The following is a 19,691-nucleotide window of genomic DNA, read 5'->3' as shown; positions in this document are numbered from 1 at the left end:
ATAATATGACTTTTTTTTTTAAACGTAACTATTAATGTACCTAAAATGCTTATGGGTATACGACTTTTTTGGTTTGAGGGTCTCTAATACACAAAATGCCATCAAAACTGCAATTAATACTATTAATTACCCAACTTCTTTGGTGAGTTCTTTATACTGAATGTTGTAACAAAGAAATACAACATTACTTAATATGATGAACCATTTGGACGCCAGTGGTCGTGGCTGGTATAAAAAAGAAAAGGAAGGTTGAGGGTTAAGACGACTCCAATACAACTAGTCATGTTTTCTTTTATCTTCAACAAAATAAGATACATATGATATTTCAAGATTCGAAGTAATAAGAGTGGTAAATTATCAAACCATCATTATTCTCTGCTAAGTTTCTCTCTATAGTGCTCACAGTTTATAATGGCAGTGTCTATCTTGACTGAAAAAAACAACAATAAATGAAAATACCAAAGTTTGTTTTTATGATAATAGCGCAACCTTTCTTTCAGTTTCAAGAATTTCATATTCGCTTCTACACAGGTTATATTTCAAATGTATTGTGACAAAACCCAAAATATACCCACATTAAAAACAATTAAACATTTCACATCTTTTATATTATTAATTCGTTTTGCTTAAATATGGATAGTAGTAGATAAATATAGAGATCTTTATTTTTTTATTGTAAGTGGAAGTAAAGAAATAAGAATATTTTGGTTCAAAAGGTAAAATCTTAAATCTGTGATAAAATTTCTATTTTGATCAATGGGGCAACCTTTAAAATCTTATAAGGTTAGGCCTAATCTAAAACAGATTACAAATTTAACTAGAGTAGAGCGCATACTTTCATCACCAGCGTCGATCATATTCGTTTCTCAAAAATTCCAAAATATGTTTGTATGTCCTAGCACAGCATGGCCAGATAGTTAAGGAACTCGACTCGTAATATGAGAAGCGCGGGTTCGAATCCCCATCTCACCAAACATGCTCGCCCTTTCAGGCGTGGGGACGTTATAATGTGTCAGTCAATCCCACTATTCGTTGGTAAAAGAATAGCCCAAGAGTTGGCGGTGACTGGTGGTAGATAGCTACCTTCCCTCTAGTCTTACACTGCTAAATTAGGGACAGCTAGCGCAGACAGCAGTGTAGCTTTGCATGAAATTCAAAACAAACCAAACCGTATGCTTTTCGGTATAAACGTACATGGGACATTTTTAACTGGACAATGAGGAATAATATTTTGCGTATGTTCTCCAAGTATTTTCAAAATATTATCATTTCCGACTGAGTTATGGAGAAAAAATGATATGAAAAATCGGTTCCAATGCTAACAGGAATATTTTGGGTATTCGTTACCTTTAACGGCTTGGGTATGGCTTAATTATTAGTGTACCAAACTTATGAATTCAGTGGTACATAGTTTACGTCCCATTGCTGCAAAATCGTGCTTTACACTTTGGGGTTATAGGTGTATTACAAGAGTAACGGTCATTCTCACTTTTTGATTAAAGTAGTACAAAAATTGGTTGTGAGCGCCGTTGGCTATGAACAGTTTGCCTTCTATGTAGTCAACAAGTTCATAGTTAGGTAAGGCTACTACAGATAGCCCTTGTGTGACTATCATGCTTCAAATACTCGAGCAAAGCATCTAGGAAATGCTTTATATCTTTTCCTACACAAATGTATACAAATTTAAGTAAAATAACAAATGCAACGTGTTTACAATTAATGGATTCGACACGTTGCTTTTAATGTTATTTTCAATATTAGCTGTTACACATATAATTTACATATCAAAATCATTATAAAAATGAATTTTGCATTCCTGAACTTATTCAAATCTACATGAAATGTACTAGTTCTCTCAATAATTATTTAAATCGAATTTAAATCATCGAATTTTTTAAATTTAATTTAAGAAAGAGGCATTTGCACCTCATTTTAGTACAAAATATGGCAAGTTACACGAACAATCTTAAGAAAACAACAACAACGACAACAAACACTTTTACCGAGGTCCGAATTTAGACCCTTAAAGGCCCCATTGAAATAATGAGATGCAAGCAGTCCCTTTTCCAGAAAAATTCAAGATTGAGGCCCCCTTTTCTAGGAATCAAAGCCCCATTCAACTGCTTTGGTTGCCCCTTTAAATCCAACACTGTTTTTACCATCCTTCGCTTTTCGTCCGTTAAATACGTTTATGTGCCTTTTCAGCTTAAGCATAATGGTGCTATATAAAATAGAATGTTTTATGCAGCTCTAGAATCTTGGATACAATATTTAAAAAAAATATTTCTACATTTATTATTATTTTTTAATTTTGTATACTGGCGTTAGACGTTTATATCACATATCTGTTTTACTAACATTCTTCTGTGGGCCTCTTTTAACGTTTTTAAACACGTTTGATGAACATGCAAATAGCGAACTAGTATGATATATATTACATATATATAAGCAATTCTATTTTAGTCATACAAGATCTTTGAATATTAATTGTAATACCTTGTCGTTGGTTTTACGCATCTACGAATTTATGATTGCATGACGTTGCTATGTATCAACATAGTGCATGTGATATAAGAAGGTTTTCATAATCAATGGCAACATTGGCACATAAACTATGTTCACTTTCACAATGTGTATATAAGCATACCATATCTTTTATACCTTATTGCATTAATACAGGAATTTTCCTTTTTTTATTTATGCGGGTATGTATAATTTCCACATAACACGTTAGTCGAGAAAGTTCCTTTTACTCTATCTACCTTTTGTTCTTTGTCGTTTACCTGGAGTATTAACTACGTATTGTGATATATATCATTCGATCAGACAAGAGTCAGTCTTGCTTACCTTATCAGAATAAGTTAGAACGACTTCAAATCAAATTCTCAAATATGACTGCCTCTTATGTTTGTTTGAATAACAATTCTTTATTTTGATTGTACATCTGTACTCAATCTCTCTTTACATCTTATGAATACAGTTATTCAGAGAAACCAGAATTATTTCGCAGGAAATATCTTGACAAAATATACGTCAACGGACGTATATTTTTATTCTGAGGGGAAATCTGCGCTACCTAAAAGTACTACGTTAGATTCACACAGATTTAAACGTTTCATTGGCGTCTGATGGATATTTTCTATCCCTTGTTTATCAATAACGGGAATGAGTGTTTGTTTTACCGCCAATTTACTCTTTTATCAACAAATAGTGACATTGACCGTAACATTATAACGCCCCTCACGACTGAAAAAGCAGACATGTTTGGTGCGACGGGGATTCGAACCCGCGACCCTCAGATTACAAGTCGAACGCCTTGTTCGACCACACCGGGCCATGTTCTACGTATAAACTTTGATAATACAACTAAATTTTTGCCACTGTTTAGGAACAATTTTTATCCGACATATACATACAAGGCATAAGGCCATCATTGAAATTATTTAAATTACTAACAGTGGGCGTCGGGATGGGGAGAAGAGGCCAAATCAGTTAATGACCTGTATCAGACATTTTATTTGAGAAGTATATCTTCTCAAACCTCTTATATACGTTATCCCTGGTTAAGCTTTCTGCTTATAAAACCACATTTTCATTCCTTATGTATTTGAAAATTTATGTAAGGTGCCTAATTTTCTTCTAGTTTATGTGCACGTGTTGTAGTAGTAGTTGTTTAAAATACATTTACTTGTACTTCGATTACTTCATCGTAACTTTCTCCATGTTTGTATATAAAAGCAGCATGTAAAAACAATATAGAAAGTACCAATAAATTTCTCGATTAGATTTATTTGTTCACAGAGCAGAAAGCATCGAGGGTAATGTACCTACGAGTGTGTATTAACATTTACTAATCGCAAAATAATTATAAACGATACCGGCAGGTTAACTCTATTCCTGTTCTTTGAAATTACATGCGATTCACAGGACCTTATGCCAAAGCCCCCGAGTATACGATACACAGTTATACATACTTGATACGCAGCTGATGCTCGTTTACGCAGCGATAGGAACTGTTTAGTTCAACGTGTCAGATTAGTAGAGCTTCACATGAACATCAATCATGACGCTCAAAGCACTTTGGATAATGATAAAGTTACTTTCACTAAAGACAAAATACATGAACCTAGGATTTTTAGTTGCTAAAACTCATTAATCCACTCTCTTTCAATAACACTAGAATATGATTCACTCATATCTACTTGGATAAGTAGTCAAATAAATATATCCATAAAAATCATTAAATGGCCTCAAAAAATGGAAAAGATTAAACATGTAACACTTTGTAACACATGTAACTATAGTTAGTAGTAGTTCCATTAATAATGTTTTTGTATGAGAGAAAGTCATGATAGTGGCTTTTTGTCTGCTAGTGTTTTATTTAAATTTCAGACAAATTATGAAGGAAATTTACACAGTATTGATATTTTGATGTAATACCAAAACTATGCTTCACAGAATTGTGACATGTCAGACTTGACATACACAAAGAAAACAAACATTTTGAGGAACATTCTAATCTTTATTAAACAAATCACTAATGTTCTGAAAAGAAAAGAAAAAAAGTGAAGCTTTATCTCCAACCATATATAAAAACATAAATTAAAAGACACAAATCATGATTATTTTTATATAACTGACTGACAAAAACATTTTTTTCCAATATACATTTGTGACATTATTGACCTACATATATTTCCACGAACAACACAATAAATGTGATCTTAAAGGGATATTTGTCTCATTTATTGTCCTTGAGAAGTAAATTTTCCTATCAGAAATATGGTACAGTACAGATGATTATGGAAAGGGTGTTTCAAACAAAAATTGTCACCAAAAATGAAATAAACCATAGTATAAAATATCAGATGTAAAATCCTTAATTTCAGGACATTTTGACTGCAAATAGTTTACAACAATTGAAAATATCATCACAAGGTTTATGAGAAAGTACAAAATATATGTTAGAACAGAAATACACATTAAGTCTAGCGTAAATAAAATTTAGGCAATAATAAAACAATATGGAAGATTGTCTGGGTCTGAACTAAACACTTGTAGTATAGCTGTGCAGGAATGCATTATTTATCATTATACACATGTACATATTTGACACTATGTATGAGTATTTTAGCTTTCTTGTTTACATCGTTGCAGTTTCTTTCAATTTGCACTCTATGTTATGCACATTTACATGAATGAAGATAATTATTTTCTTAATAAGAATAAAATGTTTCAAAATGCATCACATAACTTAAAAATATCATGAACAATGAAACATATGAATTTACATTTTAAAATTTAAAACTTTCATGCTTCAAAAACTTGCCATAAATTTCACACTAACATTCATAACAAGTCTGTATGAAACACAAAGTACTGTAGATTATTTAAATTGCTTTAAATATACATTGAAGTTTAAAACACTCATTTTTCTATAGGGTACAAAATATCCCATGTTAACAGCACTAACTTGTATAAAAAATACATCTACCACTCCTAGTAAACCAGATATACAAAATAGTATACACAATAAAAAAAGGCACATTGATTGTTTCTTGAACTGCTGTATCAAGAAACAACTTTGTTATTGAACCAATTTCATTTGTAACCTTTAAACCAGAATCCTTTTGTCAAAAAAAAATATACAATTTTTTCTTCAGACATCTAAGAAAATTCATGTAGTTATGTCTTATAGACTTCAATTCATATTACTTTTAATTTTGAGGCACTATGAATTATAATATTTAACAAATCAGTGTAACTATTATTCTGCAGTATGTAACCACGACTGTACGTATAATACAATTATATGTACATTTAATTAGGATCAAATATCTAGACAATTTAATCACATTACCATACTTTTTTTGCAATTATTAAGTTATATTCCATTGTTCATAAAACTACAAATTCTCAAAGACGTATATATTTTGACTGCACAGTTTCCAGATTTTACAGTCAGTTTTTAAACTATATAAAAATTATTTCTCATATTATTTTGATGGGTTTAAACCAATAAAACAAACAAACAAAAAACCAAATATGACAATTTTAAGAGAAATCACATTTAGGCAGTTAACATAAGTTATGACCAAGTAAACATCTTTATAGAAATTAAACTAAATACACAAAAATAGGATATTATATATACATATTACTTTTGTATTTAGAAAAATCTAAGGGTTACATATTTTGCTTGAAAGTTGATGCAGGTACTAAACTAATTCAGAAGTCAATGCAGCAGAACCATTCATAGAAACCTTGAGTATTATAAACTACATTTTGAACTTGCCTCTTCACAATCTTTCTAACAGTTAAAATTATAAAACATCAGTTGCTAGAAAAAACAACAAAATTAGTACAGTCACTGCCATAACAAACAATATGCAATAAACTGATCTAGATTTATGCAAATAATATATATACTTTTGGAAAATTAAGTAAATTCTATCTACATTTGTGAATGACATCTAATATTGAGGCAGTAGCATTAGGAACAAATTACTGAAAGCAATTCTGTCATCAACTTTGAGAACTGAGATTATTTTTAACGAAATATCTCACTTGATCATGAATCTCCAACATCAGTTAAAGGTACTACAGAAATTATGAACTGCTAACACTTTTCAAAATGTAGTATTTTAATATTATCACCTCATCTGCTCATTCTGCATCATTTCTTTCTTGAGTATGAGCTTAGCAAGTTGAGATTTGGAGCCTATACTTTCTTTTTTGCTATGCAGACACTGTTGGTAGGCCTCTTGATTCAAGTCTAAACTACAACTTAAAGTTCTATGTTTAATTCTTAGTTCTGGCTCTGTGGCACGTAGAATATGGTAAAGCTTGGACCTCACAAACATATCAAATATACCAAACTCCAAGTTATACAGCTGTTCATGTTTTAGATCTTTGTCAGTTTTAACAAATGGCACTTCTTTCTTGATTAATGTACGTGCTGCTATATAATCAGAAAGGTAAAAGCTCATTGACTGGTAGTCATGAATATCAAAATGACCCAAATCCTTCTTTACCTCGGAATTTTTAATTGTAGTACCCTGAACTTTTGGGTGATACTGTACAAAAGGGATTGGAAAAAACACCTGAAAGCCTAAAATTGTATTCATTCTCACACGATTTAAAAAATCTGTCCGAATTTCCATTTTAAGACTACCCAGTAGAACTATAGACTCAGGAGTTAGCTTTCGGCACACAAGATCTATAACTGCAAAATCTGGTGGTTCTCGATTATCAGTTTTTACACTTAACCATCCAATTTTGGCTCCACCAGCTCGATACCTATTGTTATAAAATGATATTAACGATTTCAACTGTCCAAATGCATCATCTTTACTCCCTTTTCCAGGGTCATTTGGACCATATAAAAATGCCAGCAGCAAAACTGAGTTTTCTTGTTTTTCTAAACATACAACTTTATATTCATTTAAAAACTTTTTTGCATATGAAATTTCATCAGCTTTTATAACAGTAACTAAAGCAATGCGAGTGTGCTCTGTCACATAAGGCACTGGAATTATCTCAATTTTGTTTAATGGTCGTACAATTTCCAATCTTTTTTGTATTATTTTGTTTTTGTCATTTACCAGTTTGATATCCATTAAGTACTCCATGCCACGTGTCGGGTCAATACGCCAGTATCCATTTTCAAGAACTTGAGATGAAAATACCTTTTCATATTTCTTTTGTAACCAATGTAAGCACTCATTCAGGATAGCAACAGTGTCTGTCTGCTTCACACCCACAAGTCTGGATACAACCTTAGGGTCTATTGGATCTAAGAACTTGTGTGTCTCATTAAAATAATTCCAATTAATAACATCAAATCTACTTTCAGGTTTAAAATGGGGTTCTACACCCAGAGGCCATGTAACACTTGAGTTTCCTCCAGGAACCAAAGGTGCAAGTTGAACAATGTGCTCTTCAACTGATTTAATACTATAGTGAGTTATAGTTAATTCTTTTTCACTAAAGTACTTATGAATTTGATAATGATCACTTGAATTATATACAGGGAAAACTACATGGAAATCTTTTGGATCAAGTGCATCCATATCTTGAAGTGTCTTTTTCACATCTTTGTTAATAACATATGTATGAAAGGTTTTTCCCTAAAAAGAGAAACAAAAATATGCTGAAAAAGTACAAAAAAAAGACACACACACAGCAAGTATTATTTCTCTAAATATTGTGAAAGAAAAACATGACAATTTAAATTTTTTCTCATCATTTTTCTACACACACACACACACACACACACACACACAGTAATAACTACTACAGTTTGCTCCTGAAAAAATATTCATCTTTCAAAAGAACTTGGGTTAGAGGGTTTTTGTCATTTTGTATCAAGACCTACTGAACCTATGTGTTTTTCTGACATTATGAACTAACACTATTATATTAAGTAACCTACTGTAAAAGCAGTCAGCCAAAAGCTGAGATCAGTTTTTTACAGACTTGATAATTAACTTATTTTGTGATTGATCACTGGCAATGTCTCAGCAAAAGCTATTTTAGAATTTTTAACTATGTAAATCATTTATTCTTAAAATAATCTCTCACAGATGATGAATAAACAGTTCCATTTCTATATGGTGTTAAGTTCAGAGCAAAGAGTGTAAAGAAAAATAATTATATTATTGGTTAGGAAGACTTTTTGGCAGTAGTATATTATGTTTGTTCAACAGCTGTTTATAATTTTGTTTCTTCTTATTTATATGTGCTAAGTGGTGGATATCTATATAACATGTCAGTAATAGAAATAAGTAACAAGACCTTTCCATGGAAATCCTAGGCCCAGAATAAAATTAACATGACAGAAAATTAAAGAAAAGGTCTTTAGTTTTATAGAACTCTATAAAAAAATCAACATTTTAATTCTTCAAAAGCAAGCTTTAGAAAGTTTTGTTAAATTTATATAAATAAATATTATACATACACACCTATGACATTAACCAAGTTTCATGTTGAACATTTTAAAGGCCCCATTGAAATAATACACTTGTTAATTCTTGTAACAAAAATAAAGCAAGATGTATTTAAACTTTCAAAAAGCTTTTGATGAGGTTCTGTCACAGAATAGATCAGTTAAGAAAATCACATCAGTTAGGATTTGGGAAAGACTAATAATTTTGATAGTAAGATGGATGAATGAGAAAAACTAAGTTGTTATTGAATACAGTCAAACTAAATCCTCATCACTAAAAGATAAGTACTTTGAAATTCTTTTATTTATGTTAGTGACACTGATAAAAGTAATTGATAAGATAGAAAAATCTGTGAATGACAACAGCCTATTGAGTACTTCTAGATGTATTGAAAATATTAAGATGCTACAAAACTATTTTAAATGATTGGGTGGTTGGACAAATATTAGGAAAAAGACCTATCTGTATGGTAAGAGTAAGATAATTCACCTATAATTTGTATGAAGTGTTTAAGATAAATAGGAATTCATTCAATAGCGTGACAGAAAAAAAACTAACTTGTCATAGTGTGGATGAGTCACTCAAACCCACTGAGGCAGTGTTTTGTTGCTAGTATCAAAGCTAACAGAATTAAGGTATATTTATAGACATACTGATTAAAATAAAAATGAAAAATAAAGAAGTTAATTATTTCTTTACATATATCACTTATTAGGCCTTATTTCAAATTCCATATACTGTTTTTGTCTCACCTATACAATAATATTGACTTATTGCAAAGAATTCAGGGGAGCAGAAAGATCACTGCAAGAGATGGAATATTTATTTTAATAGTTACAGTTAAGATTTCCCAACTTATTTTCTGTTTAGAAAAAAGGTGATATTACTGAAGTTTAAAACATTATCTGGTGGATTAATAGGAAAAATCTGACTTCTTTGCATTACATTTTGAATAGTGAAGGTAATAGGATAAGAGAACAAGATGATGTAATTATCTTGCAACATTCATGTTACATTCCCATAATCTCATTAAAAGGACAAAGTGATGACTGTGCCATTACTTAGCAGCATTTTATCTACCAGTTTATATAGTACTAAATGCATAAGAACTAAGACAACTTGGAAACAGTAACAATTTAAACTCACTTTTATTTTTTCATGAAGGGTAACCCTGACTGGATGAACATCAACATTTAAGGAGTAAAAATGGGTTTGTTAATTCATCAAGGCTGTCTCATACACTTAAGAAACAACAAAAATCTGGCTTTAATAATTTAAAAAAAATTATTGAACCTTTTACTATATTAACTGCATTCCCTACACTTGAAGGCAAACTATTACATAGGAAAACTACCTATTAGAAAATAAAAACCTTCTAAGCTGAAGATGACTCCAATTTTGCCAAAATTTATGTCCCACTGTCCTACATTTTTGCCATTAAACATGTAATAATCTTGTACTCCTCAATCAGATCTATTTTAGCTTTTCTTTTTCAAAACAATTTCAGAGATCCTGATCTGACATCATATGGCAAATCTTCCATTTTTTAACCTTTTCTGATAATTCAATATCATAGTCAAAGAGCCCAAAACTGAATACAGTACTCCAAATAAAGCCTAACCAGTGACCTATACAATATTTCTGTAGATACAACACAAAATTCTACTTGTCTTATTGTATCACTTGGATTGCTCAAGAAGATTGATCAACAAAAGCACCAATTTTTAGTTCCTTAACACTGTGAAGGAGAGTCTCATACTTGTACTTATAGTTTAAACTAAATGCACTTCCTCAGGGTCCCCAAAAGTGTTCTGCTTCAAGAATAAATAAATACTAATATTTTTTCTTGCTTTTGAAGTTCATATGCCATACTATATTGTAATATACAAAGTACACAAATCTTGTGATTCATAGCATGCACACATTTTATTGACGCCATGACAGTAAAAATTGAGATGTTAAGCAGGTGTATAAATATTCTAAATTTTCAGCAGGACATGTCCTGCTGGACAGTGAAACTTGCCACACATTTGAAATTTTAGCAGGACACCACAAAAGTGTCACCGGATGTTACCAAAAACAATAAATCAAGTAGAGACAATTATTATATAAAACAATCATTTTATTTATAGCACTGAAACATTATTTCAAAGCAAGTGGCAACAAGCCTTGTATCCATTAAAAATGACAAATCAATCAAACTGGTAGATTTAGTCATCCAGCACTAAGACATCAGCTGATGTAGACTCAGAATCTCTATTGTCTTTACATGTGTGAGTTCCATGTGGACTCACAAATCATCTGTTTTTTTTACTGTCCTTCCACCAGGATTCTACAGACTTGCACAGTAATCCTGTGTTTGCAAGATCACAGGTCTTATTCTTAGCTAATTTTATTGTCATCAAGTCATTAAGAGAATCATTTATTAGTTTGGACTGCCAGTCATCCTTAATAACTGCCATATGGGAAAATCCACGTTCTGGTTCAGCAGATGACATGGAAATCACCTGCATGAGACATACCAAGGCCAACACTGATGATCCAGAGAAAGGTTTACCATTCTCAACAGTACCTAACATGTGGGCCCACAATTTACTTGCACTACTAGCCAGGGACTCATCTGATTTGGCAAATCTTGTGGCTTTAAGCAGTGTCTCGTGTAAGTCAGCTTGGCAAATATCAGCTGCAATGTTGAAACCCTTAACTTCTAGCAGAGCACCACAGTGGTCCAATAGTGTCTGGAGCTCATTATGGCCATAAGATGACAATGCTTCTTTGCTTTTAGGCCAGTTGCTCGGTTCAAATATTTGAAAGGCACCAATAAAAGCCTTTTCAAATTCTTCAAATCTCTCATTCAGGTATGTGACAATGTTACTTATGAATATGGCAGTTTCTTCAGCCAAAGATTGAGCAACTGTCTCTTTTGTGGCACTTTTTGAGCTTCTGGCCCTTGTCTAACCACTAATAGCAATCACCTTTCCTCTAAGTAACCACTTGCCAGTTTGTTCACATGTTGCGAGTTCATTAACAATTTTCTGGGATCTCTCAACATGATTCAGATTGCCCAGCTTCTCTTTGCAAACAGCAAGTATGTCAGAAACAATGTTCACAGTAGCAGAATTGTCTTGCATTTTAAGACTAAGAGATGTCAAAACTGGCAGAACTGCCAAGAGTATGTCCATGTACAGGCTGAATTTAAGACTTGTCAAAGTACTGTATAATCCTGCAGCTTTCTGTCCATGTTCCCCTTTGTCATGCAGCTTTACTTGATACAAATGCTCCACTAAAGCTGGCCAGTTATGAGAAACCAGGTTCCTGTCCCTTTTGTTGGCTTTACCAGCTTCTTTGAGGCCAGCCCAGTTCTGTGGCAAATTGTCATAAAACTTCCATAGGTTTTTAAAAAGGTTTGGATACTATCAAGGTAAGGGATGTCCTTGATGGTCTTTTTAATTGCAAGTTCCAATCTGTGACTAACACAGTGGATCCCTATCAAATAAAGTTTTTGTGCTTTCAATCTGTTGACAAGTCCTTTATTTGTGCCAAAATTGACAGCTGCCCCATCAGCTGTCAGGCATACAATTGATTCAAGCCAGTCAGGAAACTTGCCATATATTTGACAATGCTACAAGTACAAAAATTAGTACCCAATATTAGTTACTTTCTGTATAAAAAAACCAACAAAATGTAAATTTGTACTTTGGAAAATTCAATTGCTCCATTATCTATTACACTAGTTGTGCTAGGTTAAGCCCAATTCTGGAAGTGGTAAATACATGGTTCTTCTTGGTTTAAATCAATTGAAAAATGCTCGAGTTTTCACTGATGTACATTAATAATGGAATGACAATGTAACCCGGAATTAAAACACAAATGTACATGAAATATTGTCCATTTTAATTTTTCTTAATTAGGAATTCAGGATAAATCCAGAAAATTCTCATCCCAGGTAATTAAGAAATTTCTACCTGAACTAAATGCCTGTAGCAAGTGTTCAGAATCAGCCTTCTCAACTGACTGTAGACACAGGAAGTGGGTTACTGTCCAAGTATCTTACATAGATTATCTCCTGCTCAATGTTAGCAGTATCTGTTTAGCCATCAGTCATAATGCCAAAGAATAATGAGGTGTGCAAACGAGATCTGACATGAATTCTAATTGTATTTGCAATATACTTTGTAAAGATAACTGCTTGTTTGTCATTGGCATAATGTTCTGTTAAGTTCATACCAAAGTTGTGCTCCTGCAGCAACGAAAGCTCTTGAAAATTGCTGAATGGTTTGGCATTCAAAGCCATATAAAAGGCAGTCCTGAACAGCACAAGCAAACAATCTTTTTTGGTCTGGTTAAGTTTGCTCAATTCTTTCATCATGGGAGTTAAATCAGGTGTTTATATTGGTATCTTAGCTTGACAATTTTAGACTGTGGGCGCAACTGTTTTCATGCTCCTTCACAGCACTTGCTCTCAGGTTGGAAGATCCTATTATGAAGGTGTTCTTCTGCCTTCCACTATTTTGGTCATATTCCTGACAAATTGAGCAAAACATCAGTCCAGTAGCATTATTATACTCCAGCTATGGTCAGCTTCTATTCCATTCATCCTGGAAACGGCAAGTAGGCTTCATGCCAGTACTAGCAATAACAGTTTTTGCTTCAACACTTTGGGTCAATAAGCTTGGGTTTTTTCACTCAGGGTTCCATAGTATTGTCTTCTGATTCATTAGTCTTGCTCGTGAAGCCAAAATGAAATAGATCGTGAGACTTTCCCGTATTTTTACTATCAGATGCCATGGTCAGATCGTTGTGAATGTTTGGCAGTCACATGACTATCCTGGACGGCACGGATAAGGCAATCTAAAAAGCGCATTTTGCGAGCATTCACAACAGTTTCTTTAAAATTTGCTTTATTTTTGTCTTAAATTAAATCTTAAATTTTGCAAGTTATTTTCCACTCATTATAGAATATACTTTTAAGCAAAATCTTTGGGCTGTGCATACACAGCTTTTGCCTCACTTATTTTTGAGGGGATGATGTATTTGTGTCTGATACGTTAGGAATATGACCACTGGTCATGATGTCAGGTGATAGATGGGAAAGTGGTGGTCAAACTTGATTTTTTAACAAACATGTCCGGCTTTAAATAGAAAATTTCAAACCCTGTTAAGCATCTTTATGTAACATCATTTCAGTGCCTACCGAGTGACTGACAGACAGAACATTACTGTATAATGGTGCAGCTGGTTGAAACAGGTGATCCTTTGTGACTGCCTCCTTTCAGTGAAACTATTATAACTAATATGCATTTACTAATAATTAAAAGCCATCTGTCATCTATTTGCCAAACTCACCAAATAATCTAAATTCTTCTAGCATCTTCTTCACAGCTATTAACACCCAAAACCGTAGTATCTTAAAGCAAAGTAATTGGTTATTATATGGTTCGGTAGCCTTACTATTTTTTAAATTTCCCAATTTTTTTCTTGATATGAAAACTTTCCCTCTTTTGTTGCTCTACTTGTTCTTATTGATATATCAAAATGGCTAATGTTTTTGTTTGAACAAAGGTTTAAACATTCAGGTAAACTCATTCTTTACAGAAAAAAAAACAGGTGGCTACACATAGTACACAGGTTGGCTCACAAAGTGTATTATGGATAGAATTAAAGAAAAGTATTATAAATTTTAAAAGTTCAAATTGAGTGCTATTAGGGGAAACTTGAATTACAGGAGATCATGAAAGTTGTTAAAACAGGACATTACTAATGATTATGAGATAGATGAGCTGCTAAATTCTACATTTCTTATTTTATTTTTTATCAATAAAGATTTAAGCAATATTCCTCATTCTATACAGTTGTTAAATGGAAATATAGTTAAAAATCAACATTAAGGTTGTTAAGAAAAATTAGGAAGTTTAAAAGGATGAAAAGGTTCATAATACTTCCCCAAGGGTTTTGAAGGAGGTTAAGGATTGGATATGCAAGCCACTTGCTTCTACTTTTTTCTTTTCTTTCTTTGCAAAGTAGTGGACATTTACAAGAAGGCCAAAAGTTGGCTAATGTTACTCTTTTTGTCCTGGTAATTATTGGCCTTTTTATCTTACGTTGGTGATGGAAAAACGTTTCCAAAAATATCATAAACAATGATTTGCAAAGTTATCTAAGAATGTTTAAAACTATTTTGGATTATTCACTAGGGGAAAATTTTGCTTTACTAATCTTTTTACATTTTATGAAGAGGTTACAGTTTCTGGGTGTACAGAAACATTTGAAATTGTGTAGCATAAAAGCCTTGTTAAAAGGTTAACTATAGGCACAGGGTATAGGATAGCTTATTGAATAGAAAACTGGTTAGATGAAAGAAGTCAGACAGTTGTTATTAATGAAATTCAGTCAAACTGGATTAATGAACAAGTAAGTGGTGGGATACCTTAAAGCTTAATGTTAGGAGTTCTGTTGTTTTTTTTTACTTGCATCAACAAGATAGATGAAAGAATAGTCACTATATTACTTAAAGTTTCTGATGATATTAAGATCTCATATATTGGTAAGTTTGAGGATTTTGGTGATGCTTTACAAAAGAATTTGAGTTATTTGAAAAGTTAGCTAAATAAATGACAGATTATTTTTAGTTATAATAAATGTACAGTTATTCATTATTCAACATACACAATCATACCCATACATAAAAAAATTTACAATAATGGGTGTGGATTATGCCAATTTCAATGATAACTACAATTTCAGTGCAAATAACCTTAACAGTGTTATGAAAGTAAAAAGACCTTGATGTTCTGATTGATCAGTCTCTTTAATCACCTGAGCAGTGTTCCATTGTAAGTAGTAGAGTAAATAGAATTTTGGGTTATATCTACAGAAATACTGCACAAATCTAAAGTGGTAATAATCACATTTTATAGGTAAATTATTAGGCCACATTTGAAGTATTGCACTTATATTTATAATTCTTACCTCAAAATGAACAATCAATTGTTGAAAGGGGTTCAAAGGAGAGCTACTAGGATGGAAAGGTTATTACAAAAGAATTGGTTAAGATCCCCAAAATTTTCTTTTGAAAAATGAGTTGGGGATGACCTGGATGAAGCATATAGAATCCTCTTTTTTCATTCAAGAATCACAAGTCAAGAGAGCACAAATATATAAATTTGGGTAGGGTACAAGCTGTTCTCAACAAAGACAGAACTTCTTATTTTTCTAACACTAATAACATGTTGCTTTGTCTTTGAAATGGGCTACCTTCCGATAGATGTGGTGAACATAACAGATTTAAGTAAGTTTAAGAAAACATTTCAATAAGAAGGGTTGTAATTGAGTGTTTGTTAAGTGAAAGAGATGGATCAATAGGTTCCTTATTGTCCTTAAATTTTATGCTATATTATACTGACCTGAACTTCTTTTTTGCAAGATATTCCTGTTACATAAGTTATACATCTTCCTAAAGCATCCTGACTGTTACTGAAAGCAGATTGTTTTAGACAGGAAGAATAACTTTGTCCAACTTTTTTAATCACACTGCTACTCAGGAGCAGACCACCATTTAAAGAGCAATAGTCATTCAATTCTATTTCATCATGGATTACATGGCCAGTATAAACATCTTGACTGATACTTAAATGATTTACAAAGTCAAGTAATTTTGACCCTCTAATATAAGCTGTGTCTTGAACCAGAAAAAAGAAATCATATTCATTGACAAAAGTATCCAATATGTATTTGAGTACGTGAAACTGTACCTTTTCGTCAGATACTTCTTTGAATCCAATAACTGTTTGTAAAGAGAGGATATTATTCAATTTTTCAGGATGACTCTCTTTCAAAAAATACACAAGTGTTTTCACATGTTTTGACAAAGTTCTATTAAAAGCTACTCCAAGAATATCAACAGTTTGAGAACTAGTTAAGATACCAACAAACAGCTTTTCTTTGATGCTAAGCTCAGTGGAATAATATCTTGGTCTGAAACGATTAAGTTTTTCTTGTTGTTGTGGTGGCTTATTTGGTTTCCTTTGCAAGTCAATTATTGGCTCATAATCATCGTAGTTTTCCAATATACTAAAATGATTTCGCAGATCCCATCCTTTCGCAGTATTTTCTCGTAGAATATAAGCATTCGAAAGGCACTTGTTTATATTACCTGAAGCACCAGTAAATGATAGAAACACGGCTAAACCTATTCCAAGACTCAAACCTAAAAAAAAATATGAATACTTTAAAAATGTTGTACAAAATATTCGCAAGCTATTCATCTGGAAGACTTTGGAGCTGACCTAATACCCTACTCAAATATCTTTTTAAAATATTCTTAAAAAATAATACTCAATACAAAATAAATCAGAACCTAAAAACGGCACTACAAAACAAAACACATCACACCACACCATAATTTCTACGAACATAACAGCAGCCGTCCTCACCCTCCTCACTTCGACTACCCTACTTTTATGTTATACTCACGCAAACTCTCGTTAAATGGCCATAATGACGACTGTGTCGCTACCTACCGATATTCTATCTACCAACTACCTATATAAACATAAAATTGAATATATTTACTAAAGTGTAAAGAAAATATAGATAAGTTACAATCAAAAAATAAGAATAAATTTTGATTAAAAACATTTTTGAATATCAGTGACGTGATTATTTAAATATTAAACTATCCCAATCTTGGAACGTTAAAGATATTAAGTCGACATTAATTTAGAGCTCAGTGTAATATTAACGGATATTACACCGCAATCAAAATTACAAATATTTATATGCCATAAATACGATATTCATTTTAAAAAATAATTGATTATATAAAAGAATTCAAATTTCCTCTTTTATTTTTTATTTCTTTTCTCTTAGTAAACATAATTATGGAGAAAGAAGTTTTGTTGCACTTTTGAAATGTTGACAAAACGTAAGCAAAATTTCTAAGAATAGGAATAATTATCCTTTTAAAAAACCCGGCAATTTTATAATATGTTATGCCTAAACATAAATAAATGATACAAGCAGGATATTAAATTACATTCTAGTTTCCTAAGCAAACTTTAAATGAAGCTAATAATTATTGAACATATTTAAACTTAATTAACTTTCGTTTTGTGCAACGTACAAAGTCAACAAAACATAATTTGCGACTACGCTATATAACCTTTGATATATTCTGCACCTCATTCTAATGCCACAAACTTTGGAATGTTGTTATTATACTATTAAATATTTATCTAAATAACCACCACGATGGTGTATGAACATATCAACTAAGTAATGAAATCAAGAACGCAGACATTAGTCCGTTTTGTATCTTTACATAGGGAATTCAATAAGATCTATTATAAAGTTGAACGTCGAGAATGGTCAAAATTATTACTTTCTTGATTGTATATTTTTGTTTCAGATTGATAAGAAACCTAATTTTTGAATGGTTTTACATAGTTACATATATATGTCTTTAACAGCACTATATAACAATGTGAATTACTTCCATCAAAACAAAGAAATAATATTGTACTATAATATCGAAAACACGTATATTAATTATCTTAATCATTGTCTAAAGAAAAGCTGACTGATGATTTTTGTACTAAAGTTCAAGAAAATGAACGTAAAGTAAATAAAACATGTTTGACAGAGTTTTACTTTGATTTTCAAGAGGGGATTTTGGAAGTTAGTTTTGAATTGCATAATAAATTTTGCTATACAAATATCAAATTTTTAACCTATAGAAACTATTTAGTTTATAAGTAAAAAAACGTTAACCATAACGTTTTTAAGACGGAAGGACAACTATTGTTTCAGTGGAACTTTAGGCGGAGCAAACGCAGTAAGTTTGAAAATTGTAAAGAGCTGCAACTAAATTTTAAATGAAAATGGGACGACATGGAATTTATATTAAACGTGTTTGACAGAGCCATAAAGGTTTGTGATGAAAACCATGTTGAAAAAGAAACAACCTTCCTGGAGAGACACTTAGGTGAAAGAGTCTAGGTTTTCAAAGCTATTTCTATCACAAATGGCTTATTTATAGCATTTATTATACCACCTAAATTTATCATAAAAACAAAATTGATCAAATCAGGTATTATCAAATAGCTAGATTAGTGCTTTGTTTTTAATGAATGATTGATTTAAGAAGCCAGTTTTACTGTTGTATTTAGCTCTTAGCTCTTAGCTCAATGTTAATACTCTTTATTTCATGTAACAACTAGGATGAGAAGAAACTATGACATCGAAGAGTGAAAAGCGGTCATGTACTCTTCAAGCTATTAGATACTAATCCAAGAAGAAATAAAGCGAAATCAAAAACTCAACCTCATTCAGTATTAATCCTCTTTTAACGTACGGGTGTATTTCTTACATGTACACGTTAACCCTGATAATGAAGATGTCGGAAACTTTGTATTTTTCTTATTTTTTGAGTTAATCAAATTAGACAGGTTTCAAAGAAATAAAAATAAAGTTTCCTGTTTGAAACCTTTAACTTATCATAATCTTCAGACACTTGATAAGGATGAAACAAGGAATAAAGAAACACAAAAATATTTTGTTATTAACACAATCAAATACAATACAGCTCGGCGTTATTTAAGACGTGTTTCTGTGATACTTTGTTTCTTGTATTTAATGAATATTATGATTTTTCACCGCTGCTTTAAAAATCCTATTGGATGAAAAAGATAAAATAAAACACCTTACAATATACAATCCTTATTCGTCGTTATTATTAAGCAGTTG

General features: G+C 31.8%; 1 protein-coding gene across 1 annotated transcript; it reads right to left on the bottom strand.

The window, feature by feature from the left end:
* Positions 1-4,501: 4,501 nt before the first annotated feature.
* Positions 4,502-17,431, bottom strand: Chpf (Chondroitin polymerizing factor). Its single transcript, XM_076492506.1, has 2 exons — positions 16,352-17,431; positions 4,502-8,129 (listed from the first exon to the last, which is right to left on the bottom strand). Exons 1-2 carry the CDS (start codon positions 17,210-17,212, stop codon positions 6,654-6,656), a joined length of 2,337 nt encoding a protein of 778 aa, XP_076348621.1. The 5' UTR covers positions 17,213-17,431; the 3' UTR covers positions 4,502-6,653.
* Positions 17,432-19,691: the final 2,260 nt, after the last annotated feature.

This window comes from Tachypleus tridentatus, chromosome 3 (genome assembly GCF_004210375.1).
Source record: "Tachypleus tridentatus isolate NWPU-2018 chromosome 3, ASM421037v1, whole genome shotgun sequence".
In the NCBI taxonomy this organism is placed as follows: Eukaryota; Metazoa; Arthropoda; class Merostomata; order Xiphosura; family Limulidae; genus Tachypleus; species Tachypleus tridentatus.
The sequence above is the reverse complement of the archived record's forward strand: the minus strand, read 5'-3'. Positions and strand labels throughout refer to the sequence as shown.